This window comes from Dermacentor albipictus, chromosome 2, assembly GCF_038994185.2.
Source record: "Dermacentor albipictus isolate Rhodes 1998 colony chromosome 2, USDA_Dalb.pri_finalv2, whole genome shotgun sequence".
NCBI classification, from domain to species: domain Eukaryota; kingdom Metazoa; phylum Arthropoda; class Arachnida; order Ixodida; family Ixodidae; genus Dermacentor; species Dermacentor albipictus.
Window position 1 is genome coordinate 5201048 of NC_091822.1, and position 26152 is coordinate 5227199.

At 45.5% G+C, this 26152-nt stretch overlaps 1 protein-coding gene across 1 annotated transcript in view; it reads right to left on the reverse strand.

The window, feature by feature from the left end:
• Positions 1–5903: 5903 nt before the first annotated feature.
• AP-2mu (adaptor protein complex 2, mu subunit) overlaps positions 5904–26152 on the reverse strand; it is a 72730-nt gene continuing 52481 nt past the window's right edge. Inside the window, exons 7-8 of the mRNA XM_070533427.1 lie at positions 25925–26134; positions 5904–6435 (exon numbers count right to left, since the gene is read on the reverse strand). Of these exons, the coding sequence (XP_070389528.1) occupies positions 6301–6435; positions 25925–26134 (345 nt within the window). The 3' untranslated portion in view covers positions 5904–6300. The remainder of the gene's footprint in view (positions 6436–25924; positions 26135–26152) is intronic.

Sequence of the window (26152 nt, forward strand, 5' to 3'; positions counted from 1 at the left end):
AGGAAGTGGAAGTTAGTCCCAAGTTCCTTCACACGGCGTGCTTAATCAGTTCGTGGTTTTGGTACGTAAAACTCCACAATTTCTTTCTTGTGACACTAAGTAGCGCAGTAAGCAGCGCCTAAGCAGCGACTGGTGCGCTACTAGACACTAAGCAGCGCCTGGTGCGCAGTAGCGCACCAGGCCCCGTAGCAAATTTCGGTTATACGCTGAAAGTTTTTACGTGTCCTCTGAAGAGAATTCGGCGGCAAAACGTTTTCAAATCAGCTCATTAATAGCCGAGATATAAATATTTCAGTGCCACGAACCCATGATTTCAGGAGGTAAGCTCCACTGCATAGCAAGACACTCCACTCGTCTGTCTAGCCTCCGCAAGCAAAATTCCTCCCTTGCGTTCTCTCATATCGGACCTCGAGGATCGCGTGACACATACGTCACAATTAAGCCCCCCACCTTCATTTTTCACACTTTTTCCATTTTTTTTTCGGATTGCGCACGAGCTGTTACGATTGTCTGGTTTCACGCAGTGCACGATTTTGCAGCACTGTGCACAAGGACACATGACTGGCGATATAATTAAGTGCTACAGGAATACTGATGCAGAGAGAGAGAGAGAAAAACTTTATTGGTTCTATCAAGAAGTTTAGCGGTGAGCCGTCTTGCGCTTGCTGCCTGGCTTCTCAGCATGGGTGTGCCGCTATTCCAGGGCTCCACTGAGCCTGGCCACTTCGCACGCGTGCTGCACGATCGCCCTTTGGGCGGTGAGCTCGCTGCTGGTGAGCAGGCCCTCCCATTGCTCCGCACTCGGGTTTTTATGTTTATGGAATGTGTAGTTATGCTTACATTCCCATGTTATGTGGTAAAGAGTTGGTATTTCTCCGCACCATGGGCAGGAGTTTCTGTATTGTGTCGGGCACATTTTACTTAATATGTGTAGATTATAGAAAGTTCCGGTTTGTAGCCTTCTCCAGTCGGCTGCTTCCTGTTGTGTAAGTTGTGTGTGTGGCGGAGGATATTTGATTCTCTGCCCTCTATAGTAGTTTAATATTTCCGCACACGTCGGCTCCACCGTTGTAGGGTTCTCGAGAGGCACTATCTGTCCAGCTCGGTATGTGATCTCGCGAACTAGACTGTCTGCTCTCACGTTCCCTTCTATCCCGGTATGGGCCGGTATCCAGAAAAGTTTGTGTGTCACTTTATTTCCGAGGGTTCCTGCTCCGAGGAGGATTCGCAGGGCCTCTTTACAGACTCTCCCCTGCATGTAATGCCTGCATGCAGCTTTGGAGTCTGTTAATATGGTCAATGATCTGTTACTTCGGTAGCCTTCGGTCGCTGCAAGCGCTATGGCGACCTCTTCCCCCTCCGCTACCGTGCAATTCCTTATGGTTGCGCAGCTGATTGTCTCTCCCATGTAGTCTACTACAGCCGTAGCTACTCTGTGTGTTCTAGTGTGCTTGTCCCACGGGTATAGCCCTGCATCCGTGTACACCGTGTTTTCCTGTGTTGCCAGGTGGCCTTCCACGTAATCTGCCCTTGCCTGCCTTCTGGCTGCGTGTAGGTTCGCATCCATGTTGCGTGGAATTGGACTTATTCTGAGGGTTTGTCTGATGTTGTCTGGGATGTCTGCCTCTCGATCTATTGCCCCTTTCGTATCGTATCCTAGTCTCTTTAGGAGCATTCTTCCTGTAGCCGACTGCCAAAGTCTCGCTATTTGTGTGTTTAGTTGCGCTTCTGCCAGCTCGCTGAACGTGTTGTGTATTCCTAGCTGCAGTAGCTTGTCGTTTGAAGTATTCCTCGGTAGGTGCAGTGCCGTTTTGTACGCCTTCCTTAGTATGGTTTCTGCTTGTTCTCTTTCTAGCTTGTTCATCAAGTGGTAAGGTAGCGAGTATGTGACTCTGCTGACCACTAAACTTTTAACCAACTTGATCGTGTCTGCCTCTTTCATGCCATGTCTTCTATTTGAAACTCTCGTAATCATCCTACTTACTTGATCTGTCGATTTTTGGAGTAAGCTAATTGTGTGACTGCATTTTCCGCTGCTTTGCAGCCACATTCCTAGAATTCTTATCATGTTCTTTTCCGCTATAAGCTGGCCCTCTAAGTTTATTTCGATTTCGGCCTTGGTGGGGTTCTTTCCAATTCTGAGTATTTCCGATTTCTCTGTGGAGCAAGCCAGGCCTCTTGCCTTAACATAGTTTTCTACGCGGTTTGCTGCCTCTTGCAGTTTCTCTTGCTTTTGTCCTAGCGTTCCTTGGTTGGCCCATATTGTGATATCGTCCGCATACATTGCATGTCGTATGCCCTCGATTTCGCCTAGTTCCCTGGCCAGGCCAAGCATCGCAATGTTAAACAGTATGGGTGAAATGACTGAGCCCTGTGGCGTACCTTTGCTTGGGGTGACAAAGGTTTCGCTTCTTATATCCCCTAGTCCTATTGTGGCCGTTCTTTTTGCTAGGAAGGCTCTCACGTAGTCATGAGTCCTCTTCCCAGAATTTATGTTTTGAAGCCCTTCCATTATTGCCATGTGGCTGACATTATCGAAGGCTCCCTTGATGTCTAGTGCCATTATGATGTTTTCTCCTGTCTTGGGTGCTTTGCTTAGGACCTCTTCCTTAATCTGTAGGAGGACATCCTGTGTTGATAGCTTTGCTCGGAAGCCAAACATACTGTGCGGATACAGTTCCTTCCCTTCCATGAGTAGCTGTATTCTCTTTGTGATTATTCTTTCGTATAACTTTCCCAAGCACGAGGTGAGGGAGATTGGTCTTAGGTTTTCTATCTGTAGTTTCTTTCCTGGCTTCGGGATCATTACGACCTCGGCGTGTTTCCATTCCTCCGGGATCGTTCCCTCGTTCCACAGTTTGTTTAAGTAGATTGTTAATTGATCTATCGCCTCCTCGCTTAGGTTGCGAATGAGGGAGTTGTTAATTTTGTCTGCTCCCGGTGCTGTGTTTTTGGTTAGGGACCCCAGAGCTGCGTTCACTTCTTCTCGTGTGATTGGCCTGTCCATATCTGCGTTTTCTTCCCCCTGATATTCCCCTTTATATTCTTCGGGTCTTTCCTGTCCGTAGCATTTGTTTTTCAAGGCCTCCATTAGCTGCTCTTCGGTACCATCGTACTGGTGAATCAGCCTCTGGATTGCCTTGTTGCTCTCTGCCTTTGTTTTCCCTGGGTCCATTAATGCTTTCAGAATGCGCCACGTTTTGGCCGTGTTGAGCGTACCTTGTAGCGAACTGCTAAACTGTTGCCAGCTTTGCCTGGCCAGTTGCGTTGCATATTCCTCTGCTTTTGCTGTGATTTCTGCTATTTTCTTTTTGAGTTTCTTGTTAAGCTTTTGTCTTTTCCATCTTTTAGTGAGTCCACGTCTCGCTTCCCATAGCCCAAGCAGACGTTTGTCCACCTCCGGTACTTGCTCCGTCCTATCTATTTCATGTGTATATGTTTCCTGTATTTGTTTGAGCTGCCGACACCATTCCTTGATGGATGTGATCTCTCCCTTTAGTTGTTGACTTCCTTGTCTGAACGCGTCCCAATCTGTTAAATGGGCCAATCCTATCTTTCTCTTGATTGTTCCTGCCTCTATTGACGTTCTTATGATGTAGTGATCGCTGCCTAGGTTTTCTAGCGTGTTCTCCCATTCGACCTGGCTTGCTCCTCTCACAAAGGTTAGATCTGGGCAGGTATCTGGGCTTACGCTATTCCCTAGTCGCGTAGGTTGGTTTTCGTCTGTAAGTAGCTCACATCTGATCCTTCCCGCCGCGTCACTTATCTTTTGTCCTTTTCGTTCTGCCTTCCGGTAGCCCCAGTTCGGACTTTTGGCATTAAAGTCCCCTGCTATGATGAGTGTGTTCGATCTGGCTAGTTTGTCTGCCTCGGCAAACAGCTTCTCGAAATCTCCATCTTTTTGTCTAGGGGGGCTATATAGGTTTATTATTAACGTGCTTCTCCCTTTATATTTCTTTTTGGGTATGATTTCTGTGATCACATGTTCGATTTTTGTCCCCTCAATCTCCTTGTGTGCTATGGTTACTATCTTATTGCTAATGAGGGTTGCGGTCCTTCCGCTCTCTTGGCACGTGTATCCCCTTAGCGTGGGTGTTATGTTGGTTTCCTGTAGCATGATTATGTCTGGTTGTGCTCCTTTAGTGTTAATGAACTGCTCTAAGAGGCCCTGCTTCCTCCGATATCCTCTGCAGTTCCACTGCCATACGTTTAATTGGTTTTTTCCTGCCATGTTGTGTTGTTATTGTTTGCACTTTGGCTTTCAGGTCCGAAACGCCTCTCATTGTAGAGTCTATCTCTGGCGTCGTTAGTGGTTCTTTGGGTATTATGCAGAACAAGTGGATCGCATAGAATGATCACACGCTGGAACACAGTAGAAAATGCCATAGTTTCGGTACCTGCACATCTGACTGCACGACCGTGCGAACGAGCAGATGAAGTGGACGTACGTCTCTCTAGCTTCGGTGCGGAGTAAAATAAAACACACGCTGACATTCCGTTTGTGTTTTATTACTTATCTAAACTTCCATTCGTCAATTCAAGCAACAGATCACACAAATAACAGATGGTGCCTTGAATAATTCTCGAAGTCACGTGTCATCACGAGCGACGTCACACCGTGGACCCGAGTATGTAGGCGTAGGGACGCAAGTACGTCACCATCCAGCTTGGATCACAGCGACCGCGAGAAAGGAAAACGGCATTCGGATTGAAATTTCAGACCTTTCCGCGGCACGTAGCAATGCAATTCTTTGCAAGCACGATCATTGGCGCGCATTGCATGCTCTGTGCTTGTCAACTCAAAATGGCCAGACCTGGTGAGGGGTCCTTTAAGCGAAGTGTTCTCTTTAAGTTATTCCAACCCTGTGTGCAACAGTAGAAAACCAAAAAGAAATCCCACTATGGAAACAAGCAGTAAAAAGATCATGCAGTGTTAAAAAAACAGATGCAAAAAAAAGAAAAATGTTACAGCTCTAGTTTTACAATTCTATAAACAGTGAAATGACCAGCAATATGATCCCTTTTACTAATGCTGAATATAAACTGTATTAGTGTTATTTTATGTGCAAAATGCTATTATTTACCTCAAAACGCATTTGACAACAACAGGCCAACCGTGCGCGGCAGAGGAGTGGGCACCGACATGGCAGACAATGTAGCAGACGGCACGGTTGTAACCGCCCTGTACAGAACAGGGGAGGAGGACATCAATAATAATAATAATATATGAGGTTTTACGTGCCAAAACCACTTTCTGATTATGAGGCACGCCGTAGTGGAGGACTCCGGAAATTTTGACCGCCTGGGGTTCTTTAACGTGCACCTAAATCTAAGTACACGGGTGTTTTCGCATTTCGCCCCCATCGAAATGCGGCCGCCGTGGCCGGGATTCGATCCCGCGACCTCGTGCTCAGCAGCCTAACACCATAGCCACTGAGCAACCGCGGCGGGTGAGGAGGACATCAAGGCACCCTGAAGTGCTACCCCTTGCTGCCTGTTGCTTGCCCTCTAAGCAGCCTGAACAGAGCACAGGCCACATGTTTGAGGGTTCCCTTTCGTAAAGGACCGCCCTGCACGGTGCCAACGCACGTGGAAGTGAGAATATTACTAGCGGGCATTCTGAAAAGGCTTCGCGTTTCTATGTGCAGCCAGCGAGCTTTCATTTTCGAGATTTCGGTATCTCTACATATTTCCCGTTTTTACAGGTTAGAGTTAACGGGGTTTTAGTGTACATGAGACATACTGTGCATGCTATCGGAACACGACAGCGGGAAATCCATTGTGCCACTTGGTGCTCAGCAGCGCAAAACCACTGTGAGCTAGCACTGTGAGCACAGCTGCAGCAGAGGCAGGAGAAAGCAGCGCAGCAGGAGGTTGTGAATAAGGCATTACAACAACGAGGGTATCTTTGGGGAAACCTTTATTATGCGACATGCAGGCAAAAACACCGGGGGAGGACAAACGCAACAGGCCGGGCGGTGAAGCAGCTCTGTGCACAGCTGGCACCAGAAGGGCGGGGGCTGCACTAGGTGCGCCCCGACAAGGCCCCTGCTCCGGCACAGAGCCGCCACTTCTGGGGCCCACCCTCCCTTTCAAGAAACAGCCGGGCCAGTAACACAGTGAACGAACCGCCCGGCAGGCGCGAGAACAAATCTTCGCAGCAACACTTTTATACACAGCTGGGGCGCCTAACATGCAAGCAACACTCGCTGCCCTTGGTGGGACACGTGGGAGGAAGGAGCTCATGAGGGAAGAGCGGTGCTCGGACAGGCGGCGCCCTCCCCGCAGGCGTCCCCGTCATCAGCAGCGGGTCTCGTACAAGCCACTGCGTCCGATGTAGCGCACCCATTTGATCACGTCGTGGTCACTGTAGTTCAGCTTGGACTCGAACACCTTCAGGTAACGAACCTTCAGCCCAGATGGCGCAAAGGGGACCTGCAAGGGCCAAGCCACGTGCATCACGTCAGACAACAAGACGCTGATGTACTTAGCTCATGTGAACGTCTCACCAACTGCTTCAAACTCCTGTCCAATCAGCTGGGCCAAGAATCACATTAAAACCATTGTTCTTAGGCCACTTACCACTTTAGTAATGTTATTGCGGCAGAAACAAACAAATGACGCCCACCATTGTAGTACCACAACAATAGCTTGTTAACTGCACACGCACCAAGGCATTACACACACAGCAATGCTACCACCTGCTGTTGCAGGAGATGCAATGCATTGTCAGACCAGCTATTGCATTCCCATTGGTAATATGAGCATTAACTGCTTAACAGCTGTAAACGAAGCCAGTCTTTCGAGAAACTAGCAGCTATATTCAAGTGGAAATTATGTTCATTGAAAATGTCTTAGCCAAATTTCTTGCATCATCACAATTATAAAAATGTACAGCTGCAGAACAAAGTAAGAATTTTAAATTCTTAACTTGGAGCCGAACATTCCATTTAAAATTTTTATTTCGGCTCATAAAAGGGCACAACAACATTGATACATCGCGCTTTATCACTTTTTTGACTGGTCATTCTACATGTCATCGACACTGATAATAACACCGTTAACTACCAAGAAGAATTGCTTCAAATTTTACTTTTTTCCTAGAACGATTGTTGAATGGAATAATCGTACTGATGACGTAACCCAATGCTCACTGACATTATTTGAGTCGCAACCATGTTTATGCAGCGAGTGATTTACTGTGTGTGGTTCAGTAACTGCTTGCCTTTACACATTGCAAGTGGCCTATGTTATGTACCGCTGTATTTTGTACTTAGATTTTTCAATTTCACTTTGTATGCACACTGCTAAGGTCCTAGAAGCAGGACCGCAGTATCAATAAATAAAAAAAGAACTTCAACTTACTGAATGTGGATTTGATGCAAGAACTACGGGAATGTCAGATACTATAAGGACAATTATTTCATGTGTAGTGCACTTGGAAAACACCTATGCAACCACTTGAATTTGACATTTAACAGTGAAAAACACTGAAAATAGTAAACCCACTAACTCTTCCCGTACCACGTCTATTTGGCATTGTTAGCCCACAAACAATGGTTTGAAACGCCACTATAAAGACCTTCAGTGTCGTCCACTGACACACTGTACTATTGGACGTGAAGGAGAAGAACTATATTTTTGTTTTCTAAGCAGTTCGCGTTTTCCCCCAGACTGATTTTTGAACGAGCTCCTAAGTTTTTGCGATCGTGAAAGCAGAAAAAAATTGCTGCCTCCAGGAGTGGCGCGCCTGCTTAGAAGATCACGGGTATCGTGATTCCACTGTGTCTGTGGCTTTTATTCATGGGTCGAGCAGCGAGTCTGATGACGCTACCTTTTCGTTGGACTTTAGCTTGGAGCGCCGACGCAAGCCAACCTGGAACACTGATGGCTGCAGCCTGGCACACCAAACTGTAGTACTTGTAGTTAAATTAGTGGTGGAATACCTGCCCAATTCAAAATTTATTTTTTGGGGTAGTGCTTATTAGACAGCAATACATTCGTACATCTAATCTTTTTTTCACATTTTTTTTCTTAGTAGATACAAGTGTGTCTTTATACATTGTAAAATTTTATCCCACAATCTTGATTCTGGCAACTTATCTTTTTATTACATATATCTCATTAATAAAGCATTTATGCTTGAAAAATGCATGAATTCTGCTTTTTGTTTATGTATCACATAAAATATTAAATGCAGTAGTTCCTATAGGAAAAAAAATTTCCCCTGGTAGAAAAAGAGTTAAAGGGAAGCTGAAAGCTTTTCCAGAAAAAATGAGTGAAGTGCAGCAGTACGTCATGGTTTTCAACCCTCTGAATTCGAATATCGCATTGAAATTGAGCGAAAGAAAGCGCAAACAGATTTTATTTCAACGAAAAGTGCAGCAGCAGACTCCGGGCAGCTCGCACACCTCGTTTCCGCCTGTGATTGGTCGGGCTCCTCGCGACGTCAACAATGGTGTTCGTCTGGACCGACTGCTGCCGATACACATGAAGCACGGTGCAAGGAAGTTTGGTGCTGCTTTGCTGAGACGGTCATGGAAAATTTCGAGAGCTTGCATTTCTTTGAGGAGTTCGGCGTTAAGTCCAAACACCACGAGAGCGATTTCACGTGTGACGGCGACGGCTTCGAGTGACAGAACAGGCCGTCGCTTGAACAGATCGCTCGGTGTTGTCGCTCGATCGCTTGTTTCTAGAAATCTAAAACTCGTCGCTCGTCGCCTGAAAGTGCTACGAGCTATTAGCCAATGGTGCGAAGCCGGAACTGGATGCACATAACTCAAATACTACTGTTTGTCGCACAGAACGAGCAAACTTGAATTTTACACGTACAAGAATAAGAACCTAGTGCAAGACCTTCAGAAATATTTTATGCCCCTTTTTACAGTAAAATAGGCCAACTTAAATTAATAGAGCACGCGTCACGCTAGTTTCGGCGCGTATATTGCTGCCCTCATACCGGGAAGTTGTCACTTGCGTGGAGTTCGGCTTGTAGGCGACGCGTGAACGCGATAGCCATTGCCTCGATTGTCGCTGTCGCGTGCAAGATCACTTGTATGGGGTTTATACTTTACTCCCTAAATGTACGAGCAGATTGCGAAGAGCCAGCTTCTCCAAGAAGCAAAAAATGCTGGTGCAAGCACTGCTTTCCACGCGAATGAAGGCGAAGTGTTAGCATCTCCTTGTGTTCGAAATGTTCTTTGGCGAGTATGTTTTTTACTTAGCTGCACTCAGCGATCCAGTGAGTATGTGTCAAGGGTGGGAGACAAACATGCACCTTCCGTTTAGCGTGCTAACACGAAGGAGAACCCAAAGCACGCATTATTGATAAACTCTGGCAGTAATCGTCGTCACGGAAGTAGTTAGAGCACAGCACTGCTCTTGAGCGCTTGAAGTTCTTTCGCTTCACAGCAGCCTCCCACTTAGCCGAGAGCTTCTCGTCTTGCATGAACTAATGGAACATCGGAACATCGTCGCGGCCACTGGTGTTCGTGCAACCGTAGGCTGCACAGAACGCTGGCATGATCGGCCTACAAGTTCAATTGATGCAGTGCATGTCAACTACCACTTTACATACGCACAAACAAAGGAATGTAGGGTCGAGTGAAGCAGATTAAGATGGCACGCATGCAGAAATAAGCGCGGTCAGGCACAGTCGCGGAGACTGCAAAGGAACGGAACACCAGTGCTAACGTCACTATGCCGCAGTTTCCGGTATCTGCTCACATCGTCACCGTCAGCAGCAGCGCACGGTGCTCGAAGGGGGGCAGAGCTACAGCGCAATTTTAACTGACGATTACGTCGCTCCTAGGTGAAAAGTCCCCCCCAAAATTTTACCTGCATGGTTTATAAGGTTCCTGCATCCATATATGAGCGTCTTATTGAATTCGACGGACTGTTCAGCTTCCCTTTAATATGACAACCTAGTGCCGCAGGGATGAAATGCCCAGCCGTCTACCGTCCAACTGATCTTACTGAAACACTTAACGCATTCAAACTTGATACAGACATCTAATCAGAACTGCTTCAATATGTGAATTTATTTAAATATTTGTATCAGTACCAGACAGGAATGTGCAAGTCAAATAAATTTATGCAAGTGGCTTAGAAAAGCTATCAAATTCATTGTCATAAGTATCTCAGTGGCCACATTGCACACAACCTATCCAAAAGTAGATTCAATACAAAACGGTGGCGAATTTTCGTTAGTTACAACCATACAAAGTCAAGAAATGCACATGGGAAAACTTTTTTAATGGAAGTGCAGGCATTACAAGGTAAAGGGAAATGAGAGTGGACTAATAACGTTACTGCCAATCCGCTCCTCTGAAGGTGGTTGGTCAGCGAAGCTGTAGATATGTTGCGCCTAATGTAGGGCTACTTGTCAAACACTGATTCCATCATGTGCGCCTATTACGTACGTTGCTCTTCAAAGTGATATGACAAACGCTTCAATGGAGTTTACAAAACCTTTATTTTATTTATTACTTTGAAATAACTACTATAACTTCTTTGTGGTCGCTATGATACAGATGTTTTTCATTCTTACTTGAGAAATTCTCAAGTTATTCGATGCATGACCTGTGTACAGTAGTAGGTTGAATTGGATTGCTGAAGTAACCGAGGCAAAACTGTTCCATGAAGTGGGTGAAACATTTCCAGTTTCGAGATGTCTATATTAAAGTCTCCGACAAAGACCACTGGCGAGAAATTGGTGGCAATGTACGTTGATCAACGCAGAAGTGTGTGGATCTCATCATCAATCATGTGGTTTGATGGCTTTCTTTGCTTGTGCATCTCATACAGAAATGAAAACTGTTCACTTCATGCCTCTGCCTTGCGGAAGTATGAGCCATTGCTCCTGGCCCTGCACTGTCGCCGCGATCGGCTCACTGGGTTTTCTGTCAATGTGACAGATGTGAAAAAAAATCGCAGGATCCTAGCCACAGACAGCTTTGCTGCAAAAAACTTGGCACAGGTGGAGCCCAACCCACCCCCTTTATCACTCAATCATCATTAACACTAAGTGCATGCTCGGGTACATTTCAGAACTTTCTACACGCGCTACTACACTTAAGCTTGTATAGAAAACTTGAGTTTGCTTCATCTTTGTGAAACCCACAAGAAGAAAATTTAACCCACTGACTTGAAACAGTCAAGAAAAATTCAATTAGATTCGTACTTATAACCATATCACTAAGGTAACAGAAATAAGTCTTAAATAAGGAAAGTGCCGTAAAACATCTTGTTTAAATCTTTTACAGTGAAGCTGTCTATGGCTAAGATCTAGGGATTTCTTGGTGGCATAATGTCGACAGAAAAATAGTGTCATCAATGGCTCATACCCCCAAATGCAATGGCTTATCAACTAGAAGGCAGAGGCTACAAGCGCCTGGCTTAATGAAGCGAACAGTGTGTACATTCTTTGGAATCGCAGATGCAACATACAGAACAGCATATGTTTCAATTAAGAACAAGCTCAAAACAAGAATCCGAACCACATATCGTATCTACTCGCATAATTGATTGATTGATTGATTGAGTAACTTTTATTTTACAGTCCTGCAGAACGCGTATTAGCACGTCGCGGGCCGCTCCCACGTTGCTCAGCCAGGAGTGGGTTGCGGAGGGCCGCCTCCCACCTAGCTGAGCTGAGGTCAGGGCTTGCTATAGAGATACATCCCCAGAGCATGTGCGAAAGTGTTGATTTATCCCCGCAAGCAGGGCACGCGTCATCAGTGTAAATCTCCGGATATATCGCATGTAACTTGGACAGGTTTTTAAGTAGTGCAATCATTATGCGAGTAGATAAGTTTCTGTCTGCAACATTCAGACTGTTGCAGACAGAAACTTATCTACTCGCATAATGATTGCACTACTTAAAAAAAATTGCCGCAAATTCAGGGGTGCGATCATCACGAGTTAAATTTCCTGCGACAAAAAAAAAATTTTTCATTACACATTTGCTGCGGGATGACAACAGGTCAGGTCACTGAAATAATCGGAAGAATAAGAATGTGCTGGGGCATGTTTGGCAGGCATTCTCAGATCACGAACAGCAGGTTGCCATTATCCCTCAAGAGAAAAGCGTAGAACAGCTGTGTTACCAGTACTCACGTACGGGGCAGAAACCTGAAGGCTTACGAAAAGGGTTCTACTTAAATTGAGGACGACGCAGTGAGCTATAGAAAGAAGAATGATGGGTGTAACATTAAGGGATAAGAAAAGAGCAGATTGGGTGAGGGAACAAACGCGAGTTAACGACATCTTAGTTGAAATTAAGAAAAAGAAATGGGCATGGGCAGAAAAAAAAGTGAGGCGTGCAGACAGGACACAAGAGCAGAGAAGTGGACAACACGAACGCCACTTCTCTACTCTTGTGTCCTGTCTGCACGCCTCACTTTTTTGCATAATGAATCCTTACTAACTAGCTCAGCTTTCTGTCGTTTTAGGCATGGGCAGGACATGCAATGAGGAGGGAAGAGAACCGATGGTCATTAAGGGTTAAGGACTGGATTCCAAGGGAAGGGAAGCAAAGCAGGGGGTGCCAGAAAGTTAGGTGGGCGGATGAGATTAAGAAGTTTGCAGGGACAACATGGCCACAATTAGTACATGACCAGGGTAGTTGAAGTATGGGAGAGGCCTTTGCCCTGCAGTGGGTGTAGCCAACCTGATGATGATGACAACAGGTCAACAAACAGGCAGCTGCTACTGTAACAGTGCGGGACACCAAAACAACAATGGCGGCCAGCTGAGCAAGCCGAACGGGCCGAACAATTTTTTTTTTTTTGCGAGTACATTAAGTGGATTGAAACAGTTCCTTCCATATCAGTAATGAATAATATTGTTAATATTGGCAAGTCTGCGGCAATAACATAGCCATGTCCACTTTGAGGAGACAGAAACAGATGGGCGTGCTTAGCTGCCATTGACATAGAAACACATGGCAGGTATGCTGCGGAAACTGCGGCATTTGTCTGCACTATTATCCTAATACGGCCCGTTTCCGCTAAGGGTGGGCGAACATCTTAGCTGTGTTACAAGCATAGGCGTTTGAATAGGGTGCACTTCTAATGTATCAGTGTAAACGTGGCTACTGTCGTTGCCGCTCGCGATTTGTTGCGTGCCCACGAGTGCAGCCGAGAAGAACTGAGAGGCACCTTTTTTGTTGTTGACTACGACGATTATAAAGCCTACAAATAATAAAGCCAAGGCAAGTTTGGTTGTAGCTTTTTTTTTCATGGAAGTGTGGAAAGTGATGAAGAATAAAATGGCACATCTGCTTAAGAATCTTTGGTGCGTGCAGACCGTTTGGTATGTCGAAGAGTCTTTCGCGTAGCATTCGACAGATCGTAAGCGCTATCATCATTATCTAGACTTGGCACATGACATATTGCTGCGGCAAGTTCGGCATGCGATCATTACACGGGAAAAAAAAAATTGAATTTTGACGACAAAATTCAGGGGTGTGATCATTACGCGAGTACGATCATTATGCACGTAAACACGGCAATTTATGACAGGGTGCTGCTATGCCTACACGCAATGTGAAGCTCGTAGTGCTCCCCTCATATGCTTCCCGGTAAAGATTGCTGTTGTGCAAGGTGCTGCAGTGAAGGCAGCTTGACTATGGCATACGAAGCAGAGAGTGATGCAACAACACTTCTGTAAGTAAAGGAACCCACCTAGCAATCGAGTTGTGTTGTGACAGTGCTGCGAGAAGGCTACATATAGTGACGACTCCTGAAGAGCAGCGTATATACAAGGTGCGGCAAATTTCTCTTTCCTCTGGTCCACTCTTTGTAGGTGCACGAAGTAGCGTCGTAAGCCAAGTCGCAGGCAGTCGAAATGTCTTCAGCTAATAATTAGGTAAAGTGCATATGAGTGCTGCCATGTGAATAATTTCAACCTACGTTGCACTGGGTACTTGTTCTAGTTGTTTACAGCTTTGTTGTTCAACCACCTTCACAGTGGACTGGATACTTCCTTCGCAAGTACTATTACCATTAAAAATTTTTAAAATTAAATTATGGGGTTTAACGTGCCAAAACCACTTTCTGATTATGAGGCACGCCGTGGTGGAGACTCCGGAAATTTCGACCACCTGAGGTTCTTTACTGTGCACCTAAATCTAAGTACATGGGTGTTTTCGCATTTCGCCCCTATCGAAATGCGGCCGCCGCGGCAGGGATTCGATCCCGCGACCTCGTGCTCAGCAGCCCAACACCATAGCCACTGAGCAACCACGGCGGGTTACTATTACCATGATCTGCACAAGCCACTAATTCTGCCTGTGCAGTACAGAGCACAAAGACACTCACGTTCATAAAGCTGATGTGCTATCTTGCAGGATGACTTCGTTTCAGAATTCATACCTGTCACATACATCCAACATTTGGAATCTCTTTCCTGCATTACTAGCAATTCTTTGCAACACATTTATGAATGACAATGGCTTAACATTAAAATATGACAAGAAAGCTACTCTTGTAGCTTGTACCAACATGATCACATCATTTAATAGTGTATATAGTCAACAACCAATTATTTGGACACTAATGAATTGGACATGCTCGATTATTCTGACAGCCCTGTGGCACGACCACTCGTCCCCCTAGACGTAATGTATAAGGACGAGCGAAATTCCGGACACCTTACAGCACGTCATGCAATAGTTCAGACTGCCCGTACGACCATGTGCTAATTTCTGCCACAGTTCAGCAGAAACAGCGATATGTTCTTTTAGAGATGTTTTCGGTGCTCCACAAAATCTGAACTAGCATAATGTAGTCAACTTCAACTATTATTTATTCTTCTAGTCAATCTAGTAAGCAATTAGAATTAGGTTGCATGCGCTGATTGTACTTTCAGTCTATCTGTAGCGACAGCATTACAACAGTTGATCGGGACCGCGATTTTGCAGCAGCACCTTCCACTCGATTCTTTGCTACTCTACCACACACTGTCCATGGCCGACTGAACCCACTGATCACGTGTGGAATGTTGATCTGACCACTGACAAAGCGTGAAAAAGAATAGCACAAAAGGCATTCCAAGAAAATCACTCCCACAAAATGATTAGCCCAAGGGCAAGCCTATGAAGTTGGGGGAGAGGAACCAAAAATAGTTGGAATTTCCCGATTGTTTTTATATATTTCCCGATTTCCATTATTTTCTTTTTACTCAATACAAGCGTGGACTGTTGGGCCAGTTGGTGCATCATGTAGTTGGTGCATCATCTACATACTGAATACAACTTTAATCACCCTCAAGGCACTCCATTTGTACTAATGTACTTGCAGGTTCATTGCATTGCTGGAAGCACCTTGTTAATTTGGCCTCTTTTATATCTGCTAGTGCCGTAGTGGCATTCAATTTGACTTCATCAGCATTGGCCAAATGCTTGCCTTTCAAGTCCCCGTTCCTCCAATGGAACAAGAAAAGTCAGCAGGAGCCAAATCTGGCAAATAGGGTGCACGGGTCAAGGCAGTCATCTGTGTTGAGGCCAAAAACGAAGGTGAACACGAAGTGTCGTGTGTGCGGCAGCATTGTTAGGATGCAGGCAGGAACCACTCGCTGGAATTACAGAAGGCCGGACGTTTCCACACCACACTTTTGCACAGCGATTTCAACACCTACGAAAAGAATTGTTTGACTGGTTTTGAAAGATGAATTCTGAGTGCATGGTCCCTTCGATGTAAAAAAAAAACAGATCAGCATAGCCTTCAAATTTTATTTAAACTGACAAGCTTTTTTTGACGAGGCGACCCAGGTGACTTCCATTAACTTGCCTGTTTACTTTTGGGATCTACCCATTGCACCATGACTCCTTGCCTGTGATGGCATTGTCGAAAAACGCTGGATCATCTGTGACTGTCATTCACTGCAGGACAGGCTTCCACGTGACAATCCCTTTGCTCTTCAGCGAGAGGTCTGGGCACAAACTGTGCAGCCACTCGTCGCATTCCCCAATTGTCTTGCAAGATGCACTGAATGTCGCTCCAGGATAACGTGGATAAGTCTTCACATTGGTTGACTGTACTGTGTCGATCTTCCCTGCTGAGGTCAGATTTTGGTGATGTCCTTGGTTTGTGCACTTGAAGGATGAGCATAATGGGGCTGATCTTCAATGGTCCCTTCACCCCTTTAAGCTGAGAAAACCATTTGCACACTTGTGTTTTACTGAGAGTATGTTCTTTGCGAGCTGTTTGCATTACTACAACAGTTTCTGCTGCATTCTGGCCAAGTAAAAAACTTCACAGCCGCACGTTATTTGTGAGAACTTGCCACTTCTGCATGTCGAGTGTACTACAGACACACACAACTGCCAGAGAAACCACACACATCGGCAGTCGATGCCACCTAGCATACCTACTGGGAGAGGTCCTCCCACACTGCCCTGGCAGCAGAATGTCGTAGTACAAGTACACGATGCACAGGAGTACTATTCTGGTTATCTTTGGGTACCCTCTCATATTTGCACACAGTAGCATGCATTGACAAACTTAGACCATATTCATGCATAAGTTTTCTTCAACTATGAGGCTTTTCTTTCAAGGAACCCGTATGGATTTCCTTATAAGCAATTGCTACGAACGGGTGGATGTCCGATTTTCCCTTTATTCACTTTTAAAAGATGCTTTCACTTTCGTGATATTTCATGTGGTCAGAGCTAGAAGAGTTGACTGGCAGCAGCGTTTCTGCAGTGATAAGATAGATGGCGCTCGCTCGTAGACACCAACATGTCTTGCACTACAGACACTTGAAAATGAAGGTATCCCCGAAGGCAACGATCTGAGAATACGGCACAGTTTTTGGGCAAATCGGTATTTTGGACACACAATTATTCAGACATGCTGGCACTCAGTCAAATCTGAATTATTGGTCAAGGACTAGTTATTACAGTTGTTTTTCTTGCGTGTTCTTGAATATGAATTCTCACAGACATGTAGCAATACTGCTTCAGATTTAAAGTAGTTCTTAAATCATATATTTCCATGCAAGGGCAGATTGTTTATTGGCATCCACTTTGAAATTGGGTAGGGACTAATAGTCGCCGAGTCTGATTTAATCAGGTATGCTATACATGCTTTTCATTCTAACATTCCTGTGTGCATCCCTAATCAGTTTCCTTTCCTCAAAACTTCTCTATCTTGTAGCGCTACCTATGCCTGCAGTGGAGCATCAATCTCTTCCCTGCTTTTTTTCCACCAATACCTTAGGTGCCTCTTGCTTATCTCGACTGCTGACCAGTTGATGCTTCCATGCACTTTAAATCCAATCGTGTCTGGAAGGTGTACGCTACCTACGGGGCATTTCATTAGGATTTGGCGAGTGATCTACAGATTTTTGATGCAGCATACACATGCCTTGTCTTATTGCGAATATTTGTTCCAGTATGTTTGTGTCCTCAGGCAACGAGCTAAAGCCTCATATGACAAGACACTACCCTCTATGTTAGATTTTTCCTTCCAATTTCTTCCCATTCTTGCAAATTTTCATGGTCTTGTTTACATTCTTTGCATTTCATTCACCGTCTCTTCCTCTCACTTTCCTTTTGATGGCTCCTGGTTATCTACGAATACCCCGTACTTGGTTGCCAAATTTCTTGACCTCTTTCTCCATTTTGTGTTGATGTGTTTCAGGTACAGATACTTGTGAGCTTTAGCCACCCATTTATATTGATCTATGTTTCTGAGCCGTTTTTCAAAACTAACTTCGCTTTACGCTTCAACTTCAAAAGAGGCCCTACCCACGTCACCCTGCACTGCTTCACTTGTGGTTTTAGCTTGGAAGCCCAGTGCCAACCTGCCTACTAATCTTTGGTTAACCTCTAACCCTGACAAGATAACTGATTTGAAGGACAGAATGGCATTTGCGAATGTTAGCACTGGCACCATTACTCCTTTCCAGATACCACACACCACCTCCTATTTATTGTGGCCCCGAAATGCTCTGTTTCTTTATTGCTGCCTTCTGCTTTCGCTTTTTTTTACTTTTTCAGATTATCTTGGTGGGTACTTGAGTAAGTCCTTCACTTATGTATACTACGCCGAAATATTTATACTGCTTGACTATGTGTATGACTGTTGAACTGACCACATAATTACTCATCTCTTCATTAAAGATCACAAGTGACAATTTCTCTGTGCTAAACACAAGGCCTAGATTTGTTGCTGCGTTGCCACAGACATTTGCAAGCGTCTAAATCTCCTGCACTGGTCCCTAGTAGCACTATGTTGTCTGCATACATCAATTTGGGAAGCTTCCGTTGCATGATTTGTTAATTGTGCATGTATGATAAATCAAACTCGAATTCACTTTTTCCCACTCATCTTTCTATGCCCTTTACATAAAGCATGAACAATACAGACAGAAGACACCCTTGCTTCCATCCTTGAATTTCCAGCACTTGATTACATTTTCGGCCTTCCCATACAAGATGTTTCCATCTGGTGCACATTTTATTGCAAGAGCAATTATGTGCACAGTGCAGGCAAACTTCTGCTGTCAGTGTGGTCTTGACATCGCGCATAAAGTCCAAGAGTGATCAGATTGCAGCCGCATGCCTAGTGCTGTAGGGCGAGGGAAAGCATGCAAGGGTGAGCCACAAATAAAAGGAGAGCACGCACGGGAGGAAGGTGGGCACTAGGAACACGACTGAGCAGGACTTGGCTGAGCACATTCTAACTTGGGGGTAATATCTGCAGTGTGCGAAGCCTAGCCGACCTGAGATAGCTGATGGCTTTGAATGCGCTGTGTGGTTGCGCACCTAATTCACGCTGAAGCGACAGGCAGCAGGAATTCACTTGCAGCTGCTGCTCTTCATTGTGCCAGCTTTCCAACAGTGAGTGACCACAATCATAGAGTGAAATCTGTTGATGTTTACCTATGCGTGCGTGACACCATGCTTGTTAATTTAGTAAGCAAATGTTTAGAGCAGTTTATACAGCTGATGAAAATACTGACGTTACTGAGTACTGTATAGGGTAACTCAGTATAGTATTGACTACAGTGCAATTAACTTATCATAAAGATTGAAAAATCAGATCGTTATAACCGATGATCACTATATCTAAACTGCCATAAGGAAAGCTGCCGAACATACCATTGAAGCTCTGAATCCAAATTTGCCACTTGCACTAAAGAGGTTTTCAGAATTATGGATATCGCTGACTACACGAGCTCATGCTTTAAGTTGTGCAAAGCTTTGCCTTAAGCGAAACAACTCTGCACTTTGTTGGCGCCACCTTCTGAAAGTGGGCGGTACTGCTGCATTGAGACTGCTTCCATGGAGCATTTTTGTTCTTGCTGAAATTATAACAAGGGCGGGTGCCACAGCGGTCTGTCTGATTTCGCATTACGATTTTTTCCCCCTCTTTTTCTGAACACATGGAGCATAATTGTGGGCGATACAGATGCAAAGCAGCTGGTACATCCTTGTGGCGTGCTGCACCAACCCGTTATGCTCTTCATGGCTTTTGCAATCGGCACAAGGGCAGGGCACGGTGTGCGGTAACGGTGGCAGATACAAACTTGCTTAGACAAACCTAACATAAATGTCTGTATAAAACAAACCGTACAGCAATATTGTGATTGCTGTATTCGACATGCAGTCATAACATAGTTACTATATAGTAGTTTTCTTCAAAAACCCTAATGCATAAGTTGATATGCCATAGTTGACTCATTGTTATAATTGATTACAAGTGGTATCTTTCCTTATAAGTGGACTGCACTGTAATTTGCTATCACAATCAATGCTTTGCCTTTTAGGTGAAACTGGAACTTTTTCATAAATTTGGGCCCACATTTTTTGGGTGCAAGCTACACACACGAGTAAAATGTAATTGTGCAGAAACAGTACACAATGACTGTCAATGTACCGTATTTACACGATTGTAAGTCGACTCGAATGTAAGTCGACCCCCCCATATCGCGTGACCGAAAAAAAAAAAAAATAAGAGCATACCCGAGGGCACACTCAATAACGAAAATTTATTAGTAGCTGACATGGTCACTGGACTACTCGTCTTCACTAGTGCTGCCATCGTCATCGTTGCTGCGGTCCCACAGCGCGTCGTGGTCCAGCGAAATTTCACCAGGACATCTTGCAGAACAGCCGCCCACGCCAAATGCACTCTATAGACCACACGCAGCCATCAGGAAGGCTCTTTTGACAGGTCCGGTTGACGTAATTTCGCAGTCTTCTGCCGCCAGCCACTCGTACTCATGGCGGAGCAGAACCTTAAAATTAAGGCAAAGGTCCGGGCTTGTTTCATGACCACGCCGCACTTCACTGGCAGGGACCGATCAGGCATTTCAGCGATGTACGCCGCAAGCTTAGCCTACAGCTCCGGAAAGCGTCCAGACTTTGGCACGTCGGAAATTTCTCACTTGTCATCACGGGTGAAAATTTCGCTTCGCTGCAGTCGCCACTCTCGCACCACCCGTTTAGAAACATCGAAACTGCGACCCGCTGTGCAGTGATTTGTTTCTTCGGCGTAAAGGATGGCAGCCCTCTTGAACGCTGCTGTGAACGAGTGCCGAACGATTAGTGGGCCTGGTGCACTCATGACGACTGGGGAAGCATAGAAGTAGCACGTAGCCGGCAGTCAAGTAAAACGCGTCAAACCAATACCATGTCAATACCAATGCCTTCAAACAGAGAAAGAGAAACCAGCGAGTGGTGTCTGCTCTTCCATGAACTACCGATACTCCCTGCAAGCGACGCCGTTCTAAGGGTGCCGCCGCAAATGGGAACAGCGGCGCTTCCATCAACTATCGACACCCCCCCATGAGTGTTGCATGTAGTACTGTAAAACTCTCAAAAATGTTGAAAAACCCTTCTGAAAAGCGAACAAACACGCGGGATAGCGAAAAGATATGGGTAGGGCCATAGAGCAAACATAAAATTCTAACTACGTTGTAGCTCCCGTTGGTATCACTTTTTTTTTTGCGGGGCCATGTTTCGGTTTCGATTGTAAGTCGACCCCCCAACTTCAGACTTTAAAATTTAAAAAAAGGGGTCGACTTACAATCGTGTAAATACGGTAAGCGAATAGACCAAATGAAAGAACAAGCGAGAGAGAGACCAAGAGTGAGTGAGTGAGAGAAAGCGAACTAGTGTTTCTTGCTCAGTTCAACTACCGACCATTACAGAGCTCTGACCAATCATGAAAATGGCCAGAGAATTAAAGTTACATGCTTTAAACATTTGAGTCTGCTTTGAAAACGTGACATGCTTGTCAACCCCTGTGAAGACTCAGGGAAGCCTTAATTTTAGCTTCATCTGCCATTTATTAATGATGGCGAGTAACTGTGCAGCTAGAATCTGGTTCACAAAAACATGTTACAAGATGAAGTCACCCTTAAACAAAAGCACCTAAAATGCGTCCATTTCTGGTGGTAAAAAAAAGGCTTCAGCAGGCTGTTTATTACTTTATGCAAAAGAAAAAATTACCACTGCTGCTAGCACTAACTAACTAAGGTGAGTCATTTAAGCAACACTGGTATGTTCCCTCATTAACTTGCACTTGCTTTTCAGAAAAGGCGTACAGTCAAACGCAGGTACGTTGAGTCCAAATGTAACGAAGTGTGTAGAACACGAGCCCAAATATAACAAATTAGTGTGTAGAACGAACAGCTGTAACATCTCCCTGATAATTTTTGTATAATAGTTGTATTTGATATATTGACTTACATATACAGTCGAACCCGGCTATATTGGACCCATTTACATCGAATTATTCTATATGGCTAACTATTTCTGGTCCCGGTATAGTTACAATGAGTACATATAGCAAAAATTATGCTTACATCGAACAAAAATAGCAGCAACTCCCGATATATTGAACGTCAAGTCGCGGAAGTTGCCCCCAGAAGTTGGCTTCCCCTCGCAGTAGCGGGGAAACTCGGTGGCGCGACTCCATCCAACCACTCTCCCTACCGTGACCATGCTGCCTCTGGCTGCTCGGGCGAGCTGTCGACACCCCCCTGCAAAAGCTGATCCTGAACCACCCACAGCGCTTGCTCAGACAGCCAATCAGAGGCTCTTGTGCTCTCATCGTGTAAGATGGCGAAAGTGCGAGTTGTTTCACTGCTTTTCTGGTTCATTGTGTTTGCGCCTTGTGGGCCTTCTCCCACAGTGTTGCCGTGATGAAGTGGCATAATTCGCCTTTCGTCGTGAAGCTCAAAATCACAAATCAGGTCGAATGCGATGAGAAGTCGGATGTCCCAACAGTGTGAAAGATTCCGAGGAGCACTCTCGGCACGATTAGGGCTAGAAGGCCAAACTCATGACCCACTCATAGCCTATATCTTCATGTCAGCGCAATGGTGCCTCGGAGACCGTCCGTGGCCCTCTCCCTTCCTCCTTGATTTACGCCTTGACTCTCTGCGAGAGGCGCTCGCGCCCCCTACTTGCATTCCCTCGGAGTCACTGAGCGAACTCGCTTCTCATCCCTCATCGGAAGCCAGAGCTTGCTAATTTTAGACGAAATGCACATCAAACAGAGGCTACTTTACCATAAACAAAGGGACGCCTTCATTGGCGAAGTAGACTATGGTGGGAGCATTGATAAGAAAACAAATGAGCCTTTGCTGGCCAACTCACTTCTGTGCTTCGTCCTCAACGGCCTTTCAGTTCATTCAAAATACCCATGGCCTACTTCACGAGAAATTGCACTGGCCGCGAGCTGCACAAGCTCATGCAACATGTCCTGAAGGAAGTTGAAGACGTAGGATTTTTCGTCGTGCGTATTGTCACAGACAACCACAACATCAATGTCTTAGCGTTCCAACTTCTATTCAACGGAAGCCCCACGCATTCTACTGAGCACCCAGGAACACCGAATCGAAAGCTTTTCCTAGCATTCGATCAGTCCCACTTGGTCAAAAACGTGCGATCGCAGTTTTTGTCGCGTGACATCGGAAAAGGCGGTGAAATAACGGCGAACCACTTGAAGAGCTTCTACAAAATGCAGCAAGGCAGCCTTGTAGAGCCAGTTCAATTTCTAACAAGAAAACCCGTTTTCCCACAAATATTGCAAAAAAAAAATGAACGTGAAGAGAGCAATTCAAGTTTTGTCTCCTGCCGTGACAGCTGCACTGAAGTTCCTGCAAGAAACCACACATGTGACGCAAGTTTCGTGGGTGTGGGACCGACTGTTGAATTCATGGACACCGTGCACGACTGGTTCATGCTCATGCATGTGAGCAATTGTACCCAGCACATGCACCAGAACAATGCTGACTGCAAGCAGTTTGAATCTACAAGTGATGAATGGCTACACTGGCTTGAAACAAGCTTCCTAGCTTGGCTAACTGGTCAATCTCAAAAGCCAGTGCCTGGTGAAGAACTTCTTAATCAAGGAAACTTACGAAGGCCTGGTGTTGACAACTAGTTCAAATGTTGACTGCATTCGATATCTTCTTAAAGAGATGTGCTTTCACATTGTTTTGAGGAGGAAAAGATCGTCTGACCCAATCAAGTCGTTTTGTGGCTGGCTGAGGAAGTCAGCAGGCTCAAATGATCAAACAGATGCCCGAGCTGTTCTCTCAGGTGCTGAGAAGACTCCGAAGACTGGCATTGCGTCGGCGTCAAGTACGAGCAACATAATGGCAGCAGAAGGCAACGATTGCTTCTCAACGCTGCCGCAACAGAAAAACACAAGGGAAGGAACCAGCAAGGAATTCCTGCAGATGCATGTAGAGGGCTCACAGAGCGACTCAAGCGAGAACAGCCTTGGCTTCCTACTCCAAATGTCGCAGCATTGGCTATGGTAGGAGGCTACTTGGCAAGAGCTGTACAAGAAATGATCCGATTGTGTGGAGTGCTTCAGCCTGTTAAGAAAGTAAAACGCCTCGGCACCCTCGCACTCGCTGATAAAGCACCAAGACCACGGTGGAGTTATCTACCTATCTGGACAACTTTTAGTGGTTCTCTACGCATTAGAGAAATTTATCAGCGTTCTTCTCGCAAGGCACATGAATCACCCTTTGAAGGAGGCTGCGAGTATTGCAGCCTCGAGGCTGCAATACTGCCAATACTGCCAAGTCATGTGTGTCTGACAGACACACGACTTGACTAAAGTGTTTGAAATAAAACCGCTGTCACGAAAGACCCTCAAAATTTGAACTATGATGTCACAGTTCGGCGCTTTCTGGTGAAGGGCTGACTCTCCACAACATGTTTTGTGTTACTTACTTCCAATGCACATTGTCTAGAAACATCAATTCAACGTGCGAGTTAATTTTATAGTTCCATGTCAAATACGAATGCCAAACATGTCTCCATGAGAGCGCGCGAAAGCGTGTTGTCGCGTTGTCTGCTCTGGGACGGTATGGGAAGGCAGCGCAATCTGGTGGCGGGCGCATGAACTAGGCGGTACGGACAGCGCGCTTTGTTCCTCCCGTCAGTAGGAAGTCATGAAAAAATATAGGAGGCTATAACCCAGTGCCCGTGGCACCCGATGCATATGCATGGCCGTGTACAAATGGTTCTTTATATGTGCTGGTTTCTGCGTGCTCAGTGATGACTAAATTCTGATGACTGCGATGAAGCCGTTGCCAGTGTTGCCAAAGTTTGGAGCAAGCTGTCAGAATTTTCGGAAGCTGTTGACGAATCAACGGTGGACGAGCTAGCGAGTGCAGATGGTGTCGCGACCATGAGAGAGCCCGAAAACGAAGACTACATTGCAGACATCGTACCGAGCACACATGAAAGTGGGCACAATGAGGAAAGCAACGACGGCCCTTTGCCCACATCCTTTAAAGTGATTGGTGCAGTCGCACTAGTCCGGTGCTTCTGCGCAAATGCAGAAGGTCACGGCCTCAGCTGCTCCGACTCCTTTTGACATTGTGGGGAAGCGCGTGCGTCACAGGCAGTGAAACTGCCGAAGCAGAAAAAAATGCTGGACTAATTTATGAGTAACTAAGCTAGTTTCATCAATAAAGTGATCTTACAAATGGTATGTGCTTTTATGACATCCAATTATTTGGCAGGCTTATATCGGATTATGCACTATATCGAACTGATAAGCGTTTTTTTGCGAGTTCGATATAACCGGGTTCAACTGTATATCGAACTTTGTGATTCCCTTCAGATTCAATATATCTGCATTTGACTCATTCCGATATCACTCCAATCTAGTGCAAAGAGATTTTGCCACTTGTTCCAGCACCTGATAATTCTTGTGCAAACAGCACACGTTTTGTGGAGCTGCCAGGAAGAAGAAGGGACCGGCAAGGAATAGTGCTTTCGATGTTCCCAAACTTACTACGACACTAACCAGCTGTGCTGTCATTGGCTGTAATCATTCAGCACGGTGCCAAAAGCACAGCCGGCTACCTATCTGCATGTCAGATTACATGCAGATTCTTTCAGCAACACTTTTTAAGGCAGTGGGTGCAATTGTCAAAATCAATGCAGAGATTTTTTAAAATTGTTTCCAAAGGAGGAGACACCCTACTCTTCATACGTAACAAGACCAGTAAACCTTCATATGCTAGGAGAGTTTACTTGGCAAGCTGCTTGCTCCTAAAAGTTATACAGCTGTGCTGGATCACACACCCTGAGTTGGATCTTGCACTCATACATAAATGCCCAAGATGGACACGAGAACAATCATCACTGTAGCACTATTGGAGGTGCAATGCTGCATAATGCGGAGGTTGTGATAGTGCCACTTACTGGCAGCAAGTCTGTTAGCTTTTTTTTTCCCCTTCAGCTTATTTTTACACTAAAGTAACTCCCCCTATGCTTGCATTGGCTCCATTATCTGTTAGCTACTCATGGCCGACTGAAAAGATCGGGGCCTCCCTTTTTTGTGCAAACAAGACGCCACATACTACACCAGGAGCAGGTGTGTAGCTTGTGCACACCACAGAATGACAAACATTGAGAGAGGGGTTAGGGCTGCACCTCAAAGTTCATGGAGATTGGTGGCCGGTTCCACTTTTTCTTGGCATCTGTTTGCAGGAGCTCAATCTCTGCGCTCAGCTGGGTTTCCTTCATGCCAGCCATGCGCTTGATCTTCCAGACAATGGCATTTTCGCTGGCCTTGTACTTGGCCTTGCCCTTCATGCAGATTAGCTGCACTCCACTCGTGTTCAGTGGTGTTGGGATTCGCACCTGCAGCAGTAAAAATAG